The following is a 22988-nucleotide window of genomic DNA, read 5'->3' as shown; positions in this document are numbered from 1 at the left end:
ACATATTTGAAGATATTAATATCTCCTCTTAGGCGCCTCTTTTCAAGTGTATACATATTCAGCCTAGTAAGTCATTCCTTATAGTCCAGTCCTTCTAGGCCTTTAATCAATTTAGTAACTCGCCTTTGAACACTTTCGAGTTCACTGATGTCTTTTTTATACAATGGTGCCCAAAACTGAACTCAATATTCCAGGTGCGGACGTACCAATGCCTTATACAGCGGCATGATTACATCCGAGTCCCTTGTCTCATTTCCCCTTTTTATGCACGCTAGCACCTTACTTGCCTTCTTTACTGCGTTTTGACATTGTGTACGGTTATTAAGCCTATTATCAATGAATACCCCCGAATCTTTTTCCAACTCCTTTTCCCCTAGGCATTCCACATTTAATATGTAGGATGCAAGTTTGTTTTTAGTCCCAAAATGCATAACCTTGCATTTTCTGTATTGAACCTCATTTTCCATGTAGACGCCCAGAGTTCAAGTTTAGATAGATCATTCTGCAAGGACTCCACATCCAATTCTGAACTAATTACCTTACACAGTTTAGTATCATCTGCAAAGATTAACACTGTGCTTTCCAGGCCTATTTCTAGGTCATTGATAAATATGTTGAACAGTAGTGGTCCGAGTATGGACCCTTGTGGTATTCCGCTGACTACTGGGGACCAGGTTGAGGACTTCCCGTTGACCACTACTCGCTGTACCCTGCTATCCAACCAGCTGCTTATCCATGTGCAAATAGTTTTACCTAGGCCAATCTCCTTTAATTTGATCATCAGTCTCCTGTGAGGAACTGTATCGAAGGCCTTTGCAAAATCTAGGAAGACCACATCCACTGCTTTTCCTTGATCAAGATTATTGCTCACTTCCTCGTAGAAGCTAATTAAGTTAGTCTGACATGACCTGTCCTTCACAAACCCATGCTGGTTCTTGCTAATAATCCTAGCGGACTTTAGATACTCCTGTATGACGTCCCTTAGAATTCCTTCCAATATTTTCCCCACTATAGATGTTAAACTAACTGGTCTGTAGTTTCCCGGAAGATTTTTGGATCCCTTTTTAAATAATGGAACTACCTCAGCTATATGCCAATCCTTCGGTACCATGCCTAATCTAATTGAACTATTGAAAATCAAGTATAGGGGTCGTGCTAGTTGTGAACTAAGCTCCATAAGAACCCTCGGGTGAAGTCCATCAGGACCAGGTGATTTATTAATATTAATTTTGCTTAGTCTCTCCGGACTACTTCTTCGCTTAAACAAGTATCTAACCATGAATCATTACTGTCACAATTGTTATGCTCTACTCCCACCATTAGTTCTTCACTGGTGAATACTGATGAAAAGAATTTGTTCAATATTTTCGCTTTTATTTCGTCGTCATTTATCAATTCTCCTAATTCATCTTTTAATGGACCTATATTCTCCTTTTTTAACCTTTTACCGTTTATGTATTTAAAAAACTTTTTAAGATTGGTTTTACTCTCTATAGCGATTTGCTTTTCATTTTCCATTTTAGCTGCTCTTATTGCTTTTTTGCATTTCTTATTACACTCCTTGTAATACTTGAAAGACTCCTCCTTTCCATTAGATTTAAATGCTTTGAAAAGCCCGCTTTTTTTTATCCATTTCTGCCTTAACCTTCTTGTTAAGCCACATCGGTTTGAGTTTAATACTCCTGCGTTTACTGCTCATGGGAATAAAGTTATGAATATTGCTATCCAGCAACCCTTTTAAAACATCCCACATTTCCGAAGTGTTCTTGTTATTAAACAAAACCTCCCACTCTATGTTGTTAAGTGCACATCTAAGCATACTGAAATTAGCCTTCCTAAAGTTAAAAGTTCTGGTGGAACCCCTGTAGCTATGTTTCCTGAAACTGATGTCGAATGTGATCATATAGTGATCACTGTTACCCAAAGTCTCCCCAACTTTAGTGTTTGATATAATGTCCACATTATTAGTAATTACTAGATCCAGGGTAGTTTTACCCCTAGTTGGGTCCACGACTAGTGGAGACAAGTAGTGATCCCTAATCATATTTAAGAACCTGCTGCCCCTCGCATTAGCACATGAATCGTTACTCCAGTTTATATCCGGGTAATTAAAATCCCCAATGACAAGGATGTCCCCCAATCCCACAGCCGTTTTGATTTGCAGCAATAGTTGTTCTTCCTCATGTATGCTAATATCTGGCTGTTTGTAGCACGTGCCTATGACTAGTTTTTTTGCATCAATTCTCCCACTTGAGAATTCTACCCATAGTGACTGCACATTATCGCCAGTCTCCTCATAGATAACCTCCTTTAGGTATGGTTTAAGTGATGGTTTAACATACACCTCCTTCTCTTTTGTTAGTCCTGTCCCTCCTAAAAAGAGAATACCCCTCCAAGTTAGCAACCCAGTCGTGAGAGTCGTCCCACCATGTTTCCGTAATACCTATAATGTCATACTCAGCCTTTGATGCTAACAATTCCAATTCCCCCATTTTACCTGCTAGACTTCTTGCGTTTGCAAGCATACATTTTAGTTTATTGGTTCCTTTATTTGTTTGTTTTCCTAAAGATTTCCCATCCTGGTTAACTAGTGCATCCGTAGAGTTACTGATACAGACTGTCCTTCTCGCTCCCTCTCCAACCCCACCGTACTTAGCATTGCCCACCTTACTTTTCGCTTTGGTCAACCCAATGTTTCCATCTAAAATCACCGCCCTGACATAAGTATTTTCCCTTAAGTCCCGTACAACATTTTCTATAGTCTGTAATGATGACACATAATTGTTATAATTTAATGCTTTAGCAATACCTTTCTTAACACCCTTAATAGAACCCATGTAAATACCCTTACCGGCTGCACTTTCCCTCCCCCCTTCTCCACCCCCATTTATCTCACTACCACCATTCCTACTGTACTCGCTGCATGACCCATAGTTTCTAGCTAATCCCTCCCCCCAGGCTCCTAGTTTAAAAGCGCCTCCAACCTACTAACCATCCTACCCCCCAGCACCGCAGCCCCTTCCTCATTCAGGTGCAATCCGTCACGAGAAAAAAGATGGCGCCTGACTGAGAAGTCCGCCCAGTGTTCCAAGAACATGTACATGTACAGTATGTATCTGTGTGTGTGTGTGTGTGTGTGTGTGTGTGTGTGTGTGTGTGTGTGTGTGTGAGACTGTGCGGCATATTGTTGTGTGTAAGTGTCACTGCTACAGGGGGCCTTGCGTGTGTAAGCGTCACTGCTACAGGGGGAGTTACGTGTGTAATCATCACTGGTACAGGGTGGCGTTACGTGTGTAGGCGTTGTTACGTGTGTAGGCGTTGTCATTGGTAAAGTGGGCATTACATGTGTAAGCATCACTGGTACAGGGGGGGCATTCTGTGTGTACGCGTCACTGATACAGGGGGCGTTACGTGTGTAAGCATCAGTGGTACAGGGGGCGTTACGTGTGTAAGCGGCACTACTACAGGGAGCATTATGTGTATACATGTCACTGCTTTGTAAAGTATGGGAGGGCGCAAATTTATAGTTTGCAGGAGGGCGCCGAACACCCTAGCACCGGTGCCTGGTTTCCTCCAAACGTGACGCCTGGCATTCACGCCAAGGAGTTCCATTTTTGTCTCATCAGACCAGAGAATTTTTTTTTTCTCATGGTCTGAGAGTCCTTCAAGTGCATTTTGGCAAACTCCTTGCAGGCTGCCATGTGCTTTTTTACTAAGGAGTGGTTTCCGTCTCGCCACTCTACCATACAGGCCTGATTGTTGGATTGCTACAGAGATGATTGTCCTTCTAGAAGGTTCTCCTCTCTCCACAGAGGAATGCTTTAGCTCTGACAGAGTGACCATCAGGTTCTTGGTCACCTCCCGGACTAGAGCCCTTCTCCCCCGATCGCTCATTTTAGATGGCCGGCCAGCTCTAGGAAGAGTCCTGGTGGTTCCGAACTTCTTCCATTTACGGATGATGGAGGCCACTGTGCTCATTGGGACCTTCAAAGCAGCAGATATTTTTCTGTACCCTTCCCCAGATTTGTGCCTCGAGACAATCCTGTCGCGGAGGTCTACAGACAATTCCTTTGACTTCGTGCTTGGTTTGTGCTCAGACATGTACTGTCAAGTGTGGGACCTTATATAGACAGCTGTGTGCCTTTCCAAATCATGTCCAATCAACTGAATTTACCACAGGTAGACTCCAATTAAGCTGTAGGAACATCTCAAGAATGATCAGTGGAAACAGGATGCACCTGAGCTCAATTTTCAGCTTCATGACAAGGGCTGTGAATACTTATGTACATGTGATTTCTTAGTTTTTTATTTTTAATAAATTTACAAAAATCTGAAAACTTTTCTCACGTTGTCATTATGAGGTATTGTGTGTACATTTTTGAGGACAAAAATGAATTTATTCCAGTTTGGAATAAGACTGTAACATAACAAAATGCGGAAAAAGTGAAGCGCTGTGAATACTTGCCGGATGCATTGTAGTTAGATAGATTATAGCTAAAAGCTGGTTGGTTGCTATGGGCAACTTCTCCAGTTGATCTCTCTCAAAGGTTTGAGACATCTCCCCTTCTGCCTGCTAATGTCAAAAACAAAAGTTATTTGCAGAAGTTAGGAATTTGACTTTAATTTGATTTTAGAATGTTTTGATTATATAGTAGATTTTTCTCTTTGCATTGACTGGAGGACACTGGAGCACCAATGGGGGAATAGCAATGAAGAACAGGAGTTTGGGCTCTGAGCTCTAATAGTGAATCTCCTTCCCTCTTTGCTCCAATGGATGCCGGGGGGAGTTCATTTGGTGAGAAGTGTCCATGGGAGCTGGGGGCTGCTTTCTTCATGGCTTCATTTGGCATCTACTATACATTTATGGTCAGGGCCGTCTTAACAGCAGTGTAGGCCCCTGGGCACAGCAATGCACTGGGCCCCCTACCTATCCTCCAGCGGTAGCGGTGGGGGGTGCTATCAGTGACAGCTTTGATGTCTCGCGGGCGGTAGGGGGTGTACTATCTTTCGCTCAATATGTTGGACCTGTAGCAGTAATTTCTGATAATTACTCCTTTACTGCACAGATGAGACTAAACTGTAGAAGGGGGCATTGGGCTGAATGAAGGGGCCCTGGTACATAACTTCCAGCGTGGTAAGGGGTGTTTAATACGTAGGGGAGGCGTGGATAGTGGCGTGGGCTTAATATTTATAATTTTCTGGTGGGAGGGCAGCTTGCTTGACTGCAGATATCTCATGTTCCTGAAAATATATTTCTTAGCTTTGAATGGGATAAAAAACTAGAGAGTCCCACCTTTCAGGAGGTGCTGGGGACTTGGGGATCAGAGTTCAGGAGCCAGAGCAATCCACCAACGAAAATCTAAAACTGCATATTAGGCGTGTGGAGCTGGAGCAGGGACCAGCTGCTGGAAGGCTGATATCTCTGGTTCTGGGCATAGTAGAGACAAGCTGCCAGTGTCCACTAAAAGGGGAGAGTCCCAGCTTTTTGGTTATATCATCAGAGAAACTCTAAGTCATACAGAACCCGCGATATCTGGCTTAGAAGAGCAATTAACAGGCTTGGATGGGGACCCCTGCTTTCAAGTCGGATATTTCCAGTTCCCCAGGGCCTATTTTCAAAAACCTGGTACCCCTGGAAATCGGGGACCCTCAGCTATCAGCCTAGGGCACTTACACTCCTGGGGCCCTTGGGCAAGAGCCCATACGAAAAGACGGCCCTGTTTATGGTTTATTTTATTTCTATAATAATTAGGCTAGTCTCTCACAGATATGCTGTGCTTGCCTTCTAGAGGTCACTGCCACCGTGTCAGGTATTGACTTGGGACTTCTGTGCTGCCGGTTCCATCATGAGATTGTCCATAAACGGACTCTGGGACCCCAATACAGTGAAGACAGAGCTGCCTGTTGCGGTTTGTTGAGGTCACCAATTCTTACAATGTCGCCATTTCACATTTTCACAAAATGTTGACCACATAACTGTCACCATTGTTGTGTCGACATTTTGTATGTCGTCACTGTAAATGTTGACCTAACGACTACATGCGAATGATCACTAATATGTCTAGTTCCGGCTCTGCCTGTTCTGCAGCTATATGGGGTCTATTTACTAAGCCTTGGACGGAGATAAAGTACCAGCCAATCAGCTCCTAACTACCATGTCACAGGCTGGGTTTGAAAAATGACAGGAGCTGATTAGCTGGTACTTTGTCTCCGTCCACTTTATCTCCACCAAAGGCTTAGTAAATAGACCCCTTAGGGGGACATTTACTAAGCAGTGATAAGAGCGGAGAAGTGAGCCAGTGGAGAAGTGACCATGGCAACCAATCAGCACTGAAGTAACATCTATAATTTGCATACTATAAAATGATACACAGCTGCTGATTGGTGGATGGGGCAATTTCTCCACTGGCTCACTTCTCCGCTCTTATCACTGCTTAGTAAATGTCCCTCTTAATCACATGGTGCTGCAGCGTTCCCCAATCAGCTATGAGAAAAGGATTAATGCAAGTACAAAAATCCCACTTTAACAGCAAAGCATCGCTAGAAATGATCAGCAAATGTTCTTTTATTTTTTAATAGCAGTAAAGCCGGGTACACACCTAATTGACTTGAAGACGGACCCGTCATTGTGCTGACAGCGGCCGATGCAAGTAAGTACTGTATATACACTTATCGATCGGCCGCTCAATGGGGGTAAATCTGAGTTGATCGCAGCACCAAATTTGTTAACAGTTGGGTAAAACCATGTGCAATGCAGGGGGGGGCGGGGGGGGGGGCAGATATAACATGTGCAGAGAGAGTTAGATTTGGGTGGGGTGTGTTCAAACTGAAATCTAAATTGCAGTGTAAAAATAAAGCAGCCAGTATTTTCCCTGCACAGAAACAAAATAACCCACCCAAATCTAACTCTCTCTGCACGTTATATCTGCCCCACCTGCAGTGCACGTGGTTTTACCCAATTGCTAACAAACTTGCTGCTGCGATCAACTCAGAATTACCCCCAATGTGTCATCCTGACATCACTGCTGGACCTGCATTTTGATGTGCCGGTCCCTGCAGCAAGTGTACACAGCCATACACACAGCCAGTGGCGGATCCAGGGGGGGCACTCGGGCCCGTGACCCCCCTGTCATTTGTGGCCTCCCCCCCCCCCCCCCCTGGCGCCGCACAGGGAGATGACGGGCGCCCGCTGAGATTGTGTTACCAGCGGGCGCCCGTCTCTCCTCACCGAAAGCCAGCGGCAGGAGCTCAATACTGAGCTCCTGCCTCCGGCGCTGTCACTGTGCGGCGTGCGCTATGGGAGAGACGTCAGTCATGACGTCTCTCTCATAGTGCTGACTGAGGAGCGGACGCCAAGCGGAGGACTGCAGCGGTCTGGAAGCGGGAACGGGGCTCGGTAAGTATGTTGTGTTTTCTCTTCCTCAGTGCAGCGGGGGCAAATTACGGGGGGACATTTCTTTCTACTGGGGGGCATCAACAAGGGACATTACTACTGGGTGGGGGGGCATTACTACTGGGGGCATTATTACTGGGGGGCATCAACAAGGGACATTACTACTGGGTGGGGGGGCATTACTACTGGGGGCATTATTACTGGGGGAGCATCTGGGGGCATTACTACTGGGGGCATTATTACCGGGGGCATTACTACTGGGGGGCATCAACAAGGGGCATTACTACTGGGGGGGCATTACTACTGGGGGCAAACTACTGGGGGCATTACTACTGGGGGGCATCTACTGGGGGCATTACTACTGGGGGGTCATCTATTGGGGGCATTACTACTGGGGGCAGCTACTGGGGGGCATATACTGGGGGCAAACTACTGGGGGACATTATTACTGGTGGCATCTACTGGGTGTATTACAACTGGGGGCATTATTACCGGGGGGGTCATCTATTGGGGGCAAACTCCTAGGGGGCATTACTACTGGAGGACATTATTACTGTGGGCCAACTACAAAGGGGCTAACTACTGGGGGCAAACTACAGGAGGGCACTACTACTGGCAGCGTAACTACAGGGGCATTACTACTTGGGGGTTAAACTACAGGGGGGCATAACTACAGGGGCCAAACTACTGGGGGATAACTACAGGGGCCAAACTACTGGAGGCATTACTACTGGGGGCTAAACTACAAGGGAGGCATAACTACAGGGGCTAAACTACAATGGGGCAAACTACAGGGGGGCATTACTACTGGTGGCTAAACTACAAGCAGGCAAACTACTGGGGGCATTACCACTGGGAGGCTAAACTAAAGGGGGGGGGGGGTAAACTACTGGGGTCATAACTGCAGGGGCATTACCACTGGGGGCATAACTACTAGGGCGCTAAATGACTGGGGGCAATACTACAGGCAACATTACTACTGGGGGCAATACGGACACTGCATAAGGGGCACCACTACTATGGGGTCTATATAAGGGGCACTAACAGTACAGTGGACATTGAATAATGAGCGCTACAACTGTGGGTATTGTATAAGAAGCGCCACCTCACATGCACCGAAGCCGCACGCAAATGTACTTGCCCCTTCCATGGTGCCCCTCCCTATCATTTTCTTCTGGATCCGCCCCTGCACACAGCCACATGCACTAATATACATCTGCAGATATATCGGCACAGATGGCGCGATGTCTGTTAATGATGTTCACAGATATTGGAAGTACACACCTGCTGACCGCCTCACGATATGTCATATAATGTCTGAGATATCACCTAGTGTGACTGTGTACCCAGCATAAGTTATAACTGTTGTTGACAGTAGCGGCCCTTGTCAGTCATCCTGCTTACTCCCCCAAGTAACGATTAGCCTGCCTTGTCCCTACAGGAGCAAATCTATTTACTCTGTAATCACCAACCATGTAACAAGCAGGTGACTATTGTATAAAACATAGGCCGGTTCCCTCAGCTACATGTCTGTCCATGTTTCTCTGGTCTCCAGGTAACTTAGATTACAGTGCTGGCTCTGTCTCACCCTTTCATGTGAACACACATTTACTGGAGAGACTGAAATAAGAACAGAGTTGTGGAAATTGTGACTTTATCTTGGATTTCACATAAAACCTGCGAGACCCACGGGAATTATGAACCGGACCTACCCTAAGGTGAGTGACCGAGTGACAATGGGTCATTATTACACCAACTGCTTTACTCTATACGGACAGAGCCTAATAATAAATCTGGGTATAGAGAAGAGCTGAATAATGCAAGTACCAGCTCAGCTCCCCAATGGGTGTGGTTCATCAAATCGACAGTATCTAGGTCGACAATGTTTAGGTCGACCACTATAGGTCGACAGTCACTAGGTCGACATGGATGGAAGGTCGACAGGGTTTCTAGGTCGACATGTGCTAGGTCGACAGGTCTAAAGGTCGACATGAGGTTTTGTGGGGTTTTTGGTGTCGTTTTCTTCGTAGAGTGACCGGGATCCCAAATTAGTGCACCGCGTCCCCTCGCATGGCTCGCTTCGCTCGCCATGCTTCGGGCATGGTGCCTTCGCTCCGCTACCGCTTCGCTCGGCACAGATTACCGTTCCAATCGTAGTCCACGTGGATCGTTATGTATGAAAAAATTTCAAAAAAGAAAAAAAATGTGAAAAACTCATGTCGACCTTTAGACCTGTCGATCTAGCACATGTCGACCTAGAAACCCTGTCGACCTTCCATCCATGTCGACCTAGTGACTGTCGCCCTATAGTGGTCGACCTAAACATTGTCGACCTAGATACTGACGATCTTCAGACCGGATCCCCTCCCCAATACACACTGAGCAATGTCACACACAGATATAGCAGAGGGGGCACTGGTCTGATATGGTGCAACTACAAGTTCCAGAATGCCTAGTCCCGAGATACGTAGTAAAACAGACAAGTCAATTGTAATATGATATCAAAATTAACTAAATATTGTTTAGTAGATGGTTTATTGTTAAGCTACCGTTGTTATTGGAATGTGACATTAAAGACACACAAACCTGTGGAGAACATAAAAACACAGACGTTCAGTTTCTTTCATTTTCTGAAATGCCTGTGCTATAAATTACAATGGTATTTCCATGAACATGCCTAAGGTGTTTGTCTAACAAATTCATTGGCAAATTCACTCTGATTGAATCTTTGTGTGTGCGTGTGTGTGTGTGTGTGTGTGTGTGTGTGTGTGTGTGTGTGTGTGTTGTCTAGCTATTGTGATAAAGCAGCCTTAAGGGGGGTACACACGGAGAGATCCATGCTTAAAATCTAAGCAATCTGACTAGATTGCTTAGATTTTAAGCACAGATCACTCGTGTGTAGCCCCCTCAGCGATAGCGATGCGCAGCCCCGCGCATCGCTATCGCTGGTGCTAGATTGAGCCTGCATGCAGGCCAATCTAGCGGTTCGCTCACTTCACCCGCTGGGTGAAGTGAGTGGCCCCCGTCCTCCCCCCACATCGCTCAGCACACATCTCTCCCGTGTATACCTCCCTTTACAGTGAAAACACCAGTGGCAGACCTACATTTTTGGGACCCTGAGCCTTGAACTGCTATGGGGGCCCCTTCGCAACCTAGGGCAACATCCAAAAAGGTCCAGAGTGACTTGTAAGGACAGCACACACGGCTCAGTGGCAGCAATATTACTTTATTAGATGTCTCCTTGTCCCAGGCTCCTTCTCACCTTTCACTGCTTCCCAGCCTCCTTCCTCAGATGGGCCTTCTCTAGCTCCGTCATTCCTGGGAATGTCACAAATAGAAGTTCTGCAGGCTGACGGAAATTGTAATTTAAAATGGGTATAAGTTTCACGCTATTTACAGAGCGCAAATCACAGAGCTAGACTACAACTACCAGCAACTCCCGCAGTACTAAGCGACACGCATCTAAGCTGTAATGACACTAGAAACCTGGTTGTCACGGTATTATTGGTGATGAGCTTAACCGTACAGGGCCCGATTCAGCATGGAACGCTGCTGCAGCAGCATTCGCATGCTGGGGCCAGGGCCGGCGCTACCCGCTCGGCAAAGGGATGCAGAGCAGGTAGGCGCCAGTCTGGAAAGGCGCTCTCCCCGCTCTGCATCCCTTTGCTGTCATTGCCCAAATGCTGGCGCTATGCCTGATAGGCAGCCACCGGCAGCTTGAGCGTCCTCTCAATCAGGGCAATCACAGGCTGCAATGGGGGCGGAGTCACACATGTCTATGTGGGCGGAGCTACATGGATGGGCCAGGCCTAAGCTGCAGTATATGTAACAGGATGAGCTGCTGCTGTGGAGGAAAAGAGAGTAAGGGAGAGGTGTATGTGTGTGAGTTGGCTGCCTGGAACTGTGTGTGTGTGTGTGTGTGTGTGTGTGTGTGTGTGTGTGTGTGTGTGTGTGTGTGTCACCAGTACTGTGGGCATTGTGTACATTAGCAGCACTACTATTGTGGGCATTATGTGTGTAAGCGGCGCTATTATTGTGGGCATTATGTGTGTAAGCGGCGCTATTATTGTGGGTATTATGTGCATAAGCGGCGCTACTGCTGTAGGCATTATGTGCATAAGCGGCACTACTATTGGAGCTGCCAAAGAGTGTGAAAGACGAAGGCTACAGAGGGTGGTGAGGACAGCAGAAAATATTGTCAAAACCGACCAGGACGACCAGAACCGCTAAAAGCTTCTTCCCACTAGCTGTCCATCTACTACGTGCTACGTACTGAGATGCAATTCTACACAGTATTCACATAGTAAAGCATGTTATGTATGTATGTATGTATGTATGTATGTATCTATACATGTAACGTATCACGTTTGTATCTCCCCTTTATGTTGTTATTTGGTGATGCATTGTAACCACAGACAATTCCTAGTATACGCGAGTATACATGGCCAATAAAGCTGATTCTGATTGTGGGCATTATGTGCATTAGTGGCGCTACTATTGTGTGCATTATGTGCGTAAGTGGCGCTACTATCGTGGGCATTAAGTGAGCAAGCGGTGCTACTGCTGTGGGCATTATGGGGGTAATTCAGAGTTGATCGCAGCAGCAAATTTGTTAGCAGTTGGCCAAAACCATGTGCACTGCAGGAGGGGGGGGGGGGGGGGGTAGATGTAACATGCAGAGAGAGTTAGATTTGGGTGGGTTATATTGTTTCTGTGCAGGGTAAATACTGGCTGCTTTATTTTTACACTGCAATTTAGATTTCAGTTTGAACACACCCGACCCAAATCTAACTCTCTCTGCACATGTTATATCTGCCCCCCCTGCAGTACACATGGTTTTGCCCAACTGCTAACAAATTTGCTGCTGCGATCAATTCTGAATTACCCCCTATGTGCGTATGCGGCGCTACATTAGTGGCGCTACTATTGTGGGCAATATGTGCATTAGTAGCGCTACTATTGTGGGCATTATGTGCTTTAGCAGCGCTACTATTGTGGGCATTATGTGCTTTAGCAGCGCTACTATTGTGGGCATTATGTGCATTAGCGGCACTACTATTATGGGCATTATGCGTGTAAGTGGGGCTACTGCTGTTGGCATTATGTGCGTAAGTGGCGCTACTATTGTGGGCATTATGTGCATATGCGGCGCTACTACTGTGGGCATTATGTGCATCTGTGGCGCTACTTTTGTGGGCATTAAGTGCGCAAGCGGTGCTAGTATTGTGGGCATTATGTGCGTATGTGGCGCTACTATTGTGTGGCATTATGTGCATTTGTGGCGCTACTATTGTGGGCATTATGTGCTTTTGCGGCGCTACTATTGTGGCCATTATGTGCGTAAGCGGCACTACTACTGTGGGCATTAAGTGCACAAGTGGCGTTACTGCTGTGTGCACTGTGCATTAGTGGCACTACTATTGTGGACATTATGTGCATTAGTGGTGCTACTATTGTGGGCATTATGTGCATGAGCAGCACTACTGTTGTGGGCATTATGTACTTAAGTGCAGCTACTGCAGTGGGCATTATGTGTGTAAGTGCTGCTACTGCAGTGGGCATTATGTGCATTAGTAGTGCTACTGCTGTGGGCATTATGTGCATAAGCTGCACAACCACTGGGGACATTATATGTGTAAGGGGTGCTACTGCTGTAGGCATTATGTGTGTGTAAATGGTGCTACTGCTGTTGGCATTATGTGCGTAAGCGGCGCTACTATTGTGGGCATTATGTGCATATGCGGCGCTACTACTGTGGGCATTATGTGCATCTGTGGCGCTACTTTTGTGGGCATTAAGTGCGCAAGCGGTGCTAATATTGTGGGCATTACGTGCGTATGTGGCGCTACTATTGTGTGGCATTATGTGCATTTGTGGCGCTACTATTGTGGGCATTATGTGCTTTTGCGGCCCTACTATTGTGGCCATTATGTGCGTAAGCGGCACTACTACTGTGGGCATTAAGTGCACAAGTGGGGTTACTGCTGTGTGCACTGTGCATTAGTGGCACTACTATTGTGGACATTATGTGCATTAGTGTTGCTACTATTGTGGGCATTATGTGCATGAGCAGCACTACTGTTGTGGGCATTATGTACTTAAGTGCAGCTACTGCAGTGGGCATTATGTGTGTAAGTGCAGCTACTGCAGTGGGCATTATGTGTGTAAGTGCAGCTACTGCAGTGGGCATTATGTGTGTAAGTGCTGCTACTGCAGTGGGCATTATGTGTGTAAGTGCTGCTACTGCAGTGGGCATTATGTGCATTAGTAGTGCTACTGCTGTGGGCATTATGTGCATAGGCTGCACAACCACTGGGGACATTATATGTGTAAGGGGTGCTACTGCTGTAGGCATTATGTGTGTGTAAATTGTGCTACTGCTGCGGGCAATTTGTGTATAAGGAGCGCTACTGCTGTGGGCATTATGTGTATAAGCGACGCTACTGTGGGCATTATATGCGTAAGCAGCTCTACTGTGGACATTATTTGTGTAAGCGGTGCTACTACTGTGGGCATTGTTTGTGTAAGCAGCACTACTGTGGGCATTATGTATAAGGGATGATTCTACTGTGGGCATTATGTGTATAAGCAGCACTACTACTGTAGGCATTATGTTTATTAGGAGCACTACTGTGGGCATTATGAATAAGAGATGCTACTACTGTGGGCATTATGTGTATAAGCAGCACTACTACTGTAGGCAGTATGTTTATTAGGAGCACTACTGTGGGCATTATGTGTATATGGGGTGCTACTACTGTGGGCATTATTGTGTATAAGCAGCACTACTGCTGTGGGCATTATGTATATAAGTGGCACTTCTGTGGGCATTATGTATAAGGGGTGCTACTACTGTGGGCATTGTGTGTATAAGAGGCGCTACTACTGTGGGCATTATGTGTAAGGGGCAAAACTGTGTGGTGTAACATTTATAAGGGGTACTACTGTGTAGTGTATCATGAGTAAGGGGCACTACTATGTGGTGTAATATGAATCAAGGGTACTACATGCAGTGTAATGTGAATCAAATTGTGCTACTGTGTAGTATATGTCAGGAATCGACTTACCACAGCTGCATCTGTCCGTCGGTGCGGTCTCCGTCCGGGGTCCCTACGTCTCGCTGCCACTGGTTACCTTGTCGCCGGACGTCATCTTGGGCCTAAGGACATTACTGTTGCCAGCGGGCGTGCATGCACGCCGCGTTCCCGCCGGGCCGCGGCATGGGCGCCGCCATGACAGTTTCCATCAGACTACCACATCAGCCAATCCGGAGCTTGGCCGCACCTCCTCATTCACTTTCCACCAATACCTACAGACCGGGGGGTATATCAGGAGCAGCAGGGTGAGTCAGTCCTTGTCCTGGACTTCGTGTCACTCTTATGACCTGTGTCTTTGGCTCCGTTCTCCAGTTCCTCCGTTTACCTGCTTTGCCTTCCAGTTTGATCCTGTACTACCGTGGAACCACAAGCACCAGCAATCCTTGCACTTGTGATCAAGCTTCACACGTTTACCAGCTACAGTGTGCTCCAGCCCTTTGCAGTAGAGACTCTCCTCCAGGTGCATCTCGTCATCTACACCTGTTCATCAGCCTGCAAGCTACCAGTGTTATTTCAAACTGCACTGAGAACTTTAACACTTGTCTCCTGCAATTGCTACCAGGCTTGCTATTCCCATCATCATCTCTGCTGGCTCCACGGCCTAACAACCCTCGGTTCCCATACCGACACATCGATCCCCTGATCGATTGAACTTACCATACAGACTTTGCCATAGACTCTCTGCTTCCACGCTGCACATTTACAATTGCATTTGTTACTGTTATTATCAAGTATTCCTGCTGCCATATTGTTTAAACTTACTGTTTAATAAACAACATTGCGCACATACGCAGGAATCCAATCCGGCCTCCTCACTTCCTCCATCCTACTTCCACTGACCCACTAGCGCCCCCTCCGGGAACACAAACTAAACAGAACCTGACAGTATACTTTGAAATGGGGGTACTAGTGTGTGGCCACACCCCTTCCTTGTGCCTTTTTCTCAGCACGCACCTTAGAGGCGTGCTGTCCCTTAGTAAAGTGTGGGAGGGCGCAAATGTATAGTTTGCAGGAGGGCACCGAACACCCTAGCACTGGCCCTGGCTGGGGCTTTTTGAAGTGCACGCACGCGCAGCAGCCGCACTGCGAGTGCGCACACTGTGAGATGCAACAGCATCTCACATCTGCGAATGCCTCTGTCTGACAGGCAGTGGTGTTCGTGGGGTGGGAGGGGGCGTCGCATCAGCATTTAGGAGGGGCCCTGAAGCTTAAGCATCATTAGTTTTACAGTTAATCCGCCCCTGGGAGACACGCACACTGATTCTGGCTTCTTCATCACTGTTTTTATGTTTTTTTGGGATGACCACAGAACCGAATGTTGCAACAGCAGAATATTCATAGACCTGTCGCTTACTAACAAAGACTACTCCCAAGTCACTGGCCAGTATTTGGCATCAGTCATCAAAGACAAATGGCCTAAAAAGGCCATACATTATATAGCCCAAATTCCTTCTACCCCTCCCAGATTGACAGGCAAACCATGTCCCCTCCTTGCCTTCAAAAGGGTATCCGGACTATAGATCTACACTAAAAAGGTCGACAGTTAATAGGTCTACCACTAATGGCAGACATGCATTATGTTGACAGGGTCAAAAGGTTAACATGTAAAAGGTAGACAGTTCAATAGGTCAACAGGGTCAAAAGGTCTACATGACAATGGTCTACACACATATGGTAGACACAAGTTTTTTAGTTTTTTCCATTATATTCAACTTTTTCAAACTTTACCATCCACGTGGACTACCACTGGGAATAGTATCCTGTGCAGAGCGCAGCGGTAGCTGAGCGAGGCACCTTGCATGAAGCATGGCGAGCGATGCAAGCCATGCGAGGCGGCGTGGTACACTAATGGGGCTTGTTTGTGGCAGAAAAGTGGCAAAACACCCCCTCCGCAACTAAAAAAATAATAATCGTGTTGACCATTTCCACGTCAACCTTTTGACACTGTCGACCTTTCCTACTGTCTGCCTATTCTATGTTCACCTTTTGAACCTGTCAACCTAATGCTTGTCTACCATTAGTGGTAGACCTATTGACTGTAGAAATTGGTTTTGCTCATTTGTCTGTGTGCATTATACACATTTATTGGGTGCAGCACCCCCTATCACTTGGTGTTCTACTTGTCGTCATCATCAGATTGCACTTACTCCGTCCTATATTTGCTACAAATCTGTATGAAATCAGGCGTATTTACACTTACGTCCAACACTACATACAGCGACATGCGCTCACTGAGTTTTACCTATGTGAGATTACCCATGTCAAGTCCAGCTAGGTCTCTCCAGTCGTTAGTGGAGATGCGCCAGACAGGTGCACGTGTTCAGAGCCGGCCATAGGTATAGGCAAACTAGGCAATTGCCTAGGGCATATGATATGCCTAGGGGCATCAGCAGCTTCTGCTGATTAAAATGATATGCGGCATGTCTATATTCTGTTTGTAGCATTTCATATGCAGATACAGCCACAGTCTCATACAGTATATAGGCATGCTGCATATCATTTTAATCAGTAGAAGCTGCTTGTGCATCCTAGCCACATAGCAATGCAAAGAAGATGCATTTTGATTAAAAAAAGGTGCCAGACGTTAGCATTGAGGCAAGATTTATGAGGACACATCTGTATCCAAGCAGAGGCAGAGGTCACAGTGTTAGTGGCAGTGTGATTGCTGTGTGCATGTTAGTGGGTTGGTTGTGCAGTAGTATTTGGAATATGTGTAAGGGGCATTATGTGTGTCATGTAAAAATGCATTAATAATGTGCAATATATGTGTAAGGGGCACTATGTGTGTCATTATGTGTATAAGGGCACTATTAATGTGCAGCAAATATGTAGGGGGCACTGTGTGTGTCATTATGTGTATAAGGGCATTAATAATGTGCGGCATATGTGTAAGGGATATTATGTGTAAAAGGGCATTAATAAAGGTTGTCATAATGTGTAAGGCGCATTATGTTTATAAGGACATTAATAATGTGTCTCATGTATAAAGGGCATTACTGTGTGGAATTATGTGTATAAATGCATTACTAATGTGTGGCATTATGTGTATAAGGTGCTCTACTATGTGGCGTTGCATATAGAAAAGGCACTACTGTGTCGTCTAATGTGAATAAAGAGCAATAGGGTGTGGTGTAATGTGAATAAGGAGCAATTCAGTGTGATGTAATGTGAATAAGGGGCTCTACTGTGAGGAGTAATGTTTATAAGGTAAAGTGATACTACTGTGGGATGTAATATGAATTATGGACACTATCGCATGATCAAATGTGAATAAAGTTGCAGTACTGTGTGGCGTAATTGGATTTGGGGTTACTATTGTCTGGCCATGCCCCTTGCCAGCAAAAACACACCCCTTTTTGGGCTGTGTGCCAAATGTGCAAACTGTTCCTATTTAAAATATAGGGGGTACAAACACCAAAATAAAGACTGCTATGGGTGAGGGGTGATGGTGCTGGGAAAGAGATGCAAGGTCAGAGGCAGAACCAGTGGTGGTGCTAGGGGGCACCAGCCAAAATCTTGCCTAGGGCATCATATTGGTTAGGGCCGGCTCTGCACGTGTTCTGCATTCTGCAGCATGTGCAGTGCGGAACATGCAAGATGCACTGTCTGGATCAGTCCTCCAGCCAGAGATTACAGTGGAATAGTTGATCATTATACTGTAAATCACTGCACTGGTAACACAAAACATGGGTGAGCTCTTGGGCAGAAATGACCCCTCACTACCCTCCTGCTGGAATATCCTCTGGGATAACTGCTCACGCTCCGATATAATGTCAGTCACAGGACAAAGGAAGGCGACAAGATACAGGGCTCTCTTCTGCCCAGTAAGATTGTGGAGGCCAGCGTTATACTGATCTCCCCATCTGATTATGCTGCTCTATTAGCAGGAGATACCGGATAATGATACACATTCTAAAGCATCTCTAATATCCTACAAAGTAAATACATAGATCCAAATATTTATATCATATTTATATTATACAATATTCTATTACGGCTGGGCCGCTTTAATGGACAAGTAAAAGTCAGGTCACATCGGTGTCTTCATTTTCTGTTTAAAGAACAAAGGATCACTGTTCACTGGGGGTCATTCTGAGTTGATCGCTCGCTAGCTATTTTTTGCAGTGAACAGATAGTCGCCACCTATGGGGAAGTGTATTTTCGCTTTGCAAGTGTGCGAATGTGTGTGCAGCCGAGCGGTACAAAAAAGTTTTGTGCAGTTTCTGAGTTGCCCAGAACTTACTCAGCCGCTGCGATCACTTCAGCCTGTCCAGGACCGGAATTGACGTCAGACACCCGCCCTGCAAATGCTTGGACACGCCTGCGTTTTTCCAAACACTCCCAGAAAACGGTCAGTTGCCACCCACAAATGCCTTCTTCCTGTCAATCTCCTTGCGATCGGCTGTGTGAGTGGATTCTTCGTTAAATCTATCGCTCAGCAACAATCCGCTTTGTATCCGTACGATGCGCCTGCGCATTGCGATGCATGCGCAGTTTTGACCTGATCGCACAGCGGCGAAAAAATCTAGTGCGCGATCAAGTTAGAATGACCCCCACTATTCAAGACTCCACTGACCGCATCCAGTGCTACCAAATCACATTCTCATTTGTTTTATAGCGGAGAAGTCTGGACTCTGCCTCATTTGGTTCTACAGTGACATTGATCTCAAAGGATGAGAAAAGTAAGTGGATTGTGATCCGTTCTTTTTTGTGTGTTCTTCACCAACTTGATTGCATTCTTATTGATCACCATGTTGTGTCTTTATCAGATTTGTGCTGCGGTTGTACTAGAAGATGTGCGTGCATCACAGCAGTGCTACTAGTCATCCTGATAATTGTTGCAGCTGCAATTACATGTGCTGTTATTTTTGGCATCCCTGCAAGCACACCAGGTAACAAGACTTGTATAATTACTGATGTTACAGCGCATATAGATTAGAACTTAAATTTTTTTTTATTAAAACACATACAAACATGTATATAAATTTAAATCTATGCAATTTGTACCACCGGCCGGTCAACGTACTCTTTCAATAATATATTTATAAACAAACTAGATACAACATATAATGACATATTACTGAGTAATATGTCATTATATGTTGTATCTAGTTTGTTTATAAATATATTATTGAAAGAGTACGTTTACCGGCCGGTGGTACAAATTGCATAGATTTAAATTTATATACATGTTTGTATGTGTTTTAATAAAAAAATTTTTTAGTTCTAATCTATATGCGCTGTAACATCAGTTCCTTTGTTTCTTGTATGATTTGTTAATCTAATAGGGGTGAGTAGCCCTATGTTACTGGCAGCATATTGATTAGAGTGACAGAGCGCTTGATTTCAGTGTTGGTTGTCTTGTATAATTACTGTCAGCACATCCTCTGTCTGGAAACGTGTACAGGTCTGTAAGTTAGCCCCAGTGGAGATCATTTATGAGGCACAGAGGTGGCTTGGGTTTGGATGATCTCTGCAGTGCCTCATTACATGCACACCTACCTTTCAGTCTTGGTAGATAGGATAAGGATAATATTGCCATCGATGGTGAAAATCCAATGGCCATTCATCACATAGCTGCACAATGTTTTTTTTTTTTTTTTGCTCCTTGGCACCAGGACATGGAGCCCAGCTCCACCCCTGGGCATCACCACATCTGATTGGCCTGTTGTGTAATGCAGCAGGGATGACCATTGATGGTAACCCAACAATGGGTATAATCGATGGTGATCAACAATGGTGAAACCACTAATAGCCATACCTATCAAGAGAAATTTTTAAAAGTCACACAGTGCAAACTGTACACAACACAAAAAGTCCAGCCTCCTGCCAGTTTAGCACCACCCCTTTCAATAACAAAATCCACCTAAAACTGCTCAATTATGGTAGAGATGGCCATCTGTGTGGTCACATACGAAGGTTGCCATCAATGGCGATATTGTAAGTGGCCATCAATGGCAGCCTACTATGCAATGGATGATCATCAATGGTTTCACCAACCGATGATCATACCTCTTCTTTGACTTACTGGACCATGGGCCAATCAGAACCTTGGGATGGGGCTTTGCGCGTGTCAGGGCGGAGCTGTGCTCCAAGTCCCAGCACCTTTGGGAAAACAAAAACAAACTGTTATGCTGTGCTTATGAATCATCGATGGTCAATGGCCGGACCTAATTTAGAAATGCACCTAATGTAGATTTGTGCTTCTGCAGAACTGACCCAATTACTAGAATAGAGACAAATGAAGTCTCTTTGCTGTACTAGAAGTGTCCTGCATCCCTCCTCAGGGTCCACATGGTTCCCTCCAGCCCAACTACTCCCTCTGCCTGTGGAAGCATGCTTTGCACTTTATAAATGACTACAAGTGAAGGCAGCCATTTTTTTGGGCTTAGTGCATATACATTAGAATATAGTAATATTAGAAATCCCTTCTACATCTCATACACGTCAGCTGTAACACTTTGTAATACATACATAGACAATTATATCACTTTCAGAAGATACTGATTGTCAATTTATTCTGCATAACCAACCCTAATGTGTGGAGAGGCCGCACAGGGGCAGGCCCGGGGGCCACAGTGCAGGCCAGTGACCAGCTCATTTTGCAAATTCAGTTTTCCAATTTTGCATACTAATAATGTATTTCCATGTTATACACATGTATTCTCAGGGGTTCTAGATGAGAGGTGGTGATACAGATGGTATTTGGGAGGAGTGGGGCCATACAGATCATTTGTGTACATTCAGCCTCTGTGATTGTTGGCTGATAAAAGCTTTGGGGAGAATTCAGACCTGATTGCCAGCGTGCGTTTTTTGCAGCCCTACGATCAGGTAGTCGCCGCCTACAGGGGGAGGGGAAATGTTCCGTGCAGGTGTACGATCGCATGTGTAGCAGAACTGCACAAACATCAGTTTGTGCAATCTCTGCTCAGCCCAGGACTTACTCTGCTGCTGCGATGGATTGCTGGTGATCGGGGCCAGAGCTGACGTCAGACACTCTCCCTCCAAACGTCTGAGTCCTGCGTTTTTCCGGACTCTCCTTTAAAACGGTCAGTTGCCACCCACAAACGGCCTCTTCCTGTCAATCACTTTGCGGTCGCCTGTGCGATCGCTTTTTTCGCACTGTCCCTTTGCTATACACCGCTGCCCGGTGCAGTCTTCCAACGCGCCGGCGCATTGCGGTGCATACGCATGCGCAGTTCAGACCTGATCGGCCGCTGTGCGAAAATGCACAGCAGAAATCAGGTCTGAATTACCCCCTTAGTTTGATTTCTAAACTGAAATCTAGCAACATTTTGAAGGGGCACCTGTCCTAATAGTTCTAGAGAGACACCTCTCCGCAGCAGATGTTAATGTTATGCCCCATAATAGTGCCCTAGTTCAGTTTATGAACCATAGTAGCGCCCTAAACATGTACCCTTATTCTGCGCTAACATATACAAATCTGGCTAAAAAAATTAATCAGTTATTAAAAGGTTTAACAATCGGTGCCCTGGAGCTGCTAACACGGCGTCTGCTATTTTATAGCATCCCCCTGCCGCTGGCCCACACTTTGTGCCATCATCTGCACCCTGCCTCCCTGCCCTGCCGGGCCCGCTACTGGGGGCACTTTTCAGAGAACTGGGGACCGTTTGGGGAGCTCCGGAGCTCGGCGGCCTACATCGCCTCCACAGGCCGGGACCTAAAGTTTTGCCGCGACCCGCCGCGGACTTCCAGGGCGGCGGAGCGGAAGATCCGACTTCGCCCGCGCCCGCGACGGACTCACACACGCGCTGTACCCCCCGGGAAGGCGGCCACTGACCTGTCAGGTCCCCCTCTGGCGATCCCTGGGCGCTGGGTGGCCCGGAGGAATACTCTCCTCCTGCTGCAACACATCTCCCCCTGAACCCGGCGGCCATCTTGGAGGAGGCGAGCAGGAGAGCCTGAGATCCCTAGCATAGGCAGTCGGCTGTGGTCACTGGCAGGTCCGTGATCTCTGCTGGCTGTCCTCTCTAGCCTAACTGGAACCCACTAAAAGGGACCTGGGATCTCAATCCCTTTTCTTATCCTGCCTCCGGTATTTATATTTATATTGTATTTCTTGAAGGAATATTATTCAGTCATATTACATCTAATATTCCAATTCATCTGCCGAACTCCCTCTACTGGTGGAACTTTATATTGCGACTCATATTATTATATATCTCCAGCTATCTACTGCTGCACTCACTGCTGTTATTATCACACTATCCCGATGGATAAATTTGCGGCCAAGCAGGCGCGGGGTACTCGTGGCAATCAGTCGGGAAGAGGCCGAGGCCGTGATAACTCCTCGGTCGATAGCCCTACTTCACCTCCATTGGGCTCGCATGCCAGTCCCCGTGCCCGATCTGAGTCTGCATCTGCAATGGATTCTGCAAAATCCTGCACGACGAACGAGATAACAGATATCCTATCCCAGTTATTGGACCAAAAACTGGCTCCTCTAAAGGATTCGCTTGACTCCGCTCTTACTCAAT

The 22988-nt window shown here is 46.1% G+C and overlaps 1 protein-coding gene across 1 annotated transcript in view; it reads left to right on the top strand.

Moving 5' to 3' along the window:
* The first annotated feature begins 8936 nt into the window (after positions 1-8936).
* LDLRAD1 (low density lipoprotein receptor class A domain containing 1) overlaps positions 8937-22988 on the top strand; it is a 67403-nt gene continuing 53351 nt past the window's right edge. The window contains exons 1-3 of the mRNA XM_063939632.1: positions 8937-9111; positions 19109-19172; positions 19260-19382. Coding sequence (XP_063795702.1) covers positions 9091-9111; positions 19109-19172; positions 19260-19382 — 208 coding nt within the window. The 5' untranslated portion in view covers positions 8937-9090. The remainder of the gene's footprint in view (positions 9112-19108; positions 19173-19259; positions 19383-22988) is intronic.

Source organism: Pseudophryne corroboree, chromosome 9, assembly GCF_028390025.1.
Source record: "Pseudophryne corroboree isolate aPseCor3 chromosome 9, aPseCor3.hap2, whole genome shotgun sequence".
NCBI classification, from domain to species: Eukaryota; Metazoa; Chordata; class Amphibia; order Anura; family Myobatrachidae; genus Pseudophryne; species Pseudophryne corroboree.
Note: the sequence above shows the minus strand (reverse complement) of the source record. Positions and strands in the feature narration are given on the sequence as shown.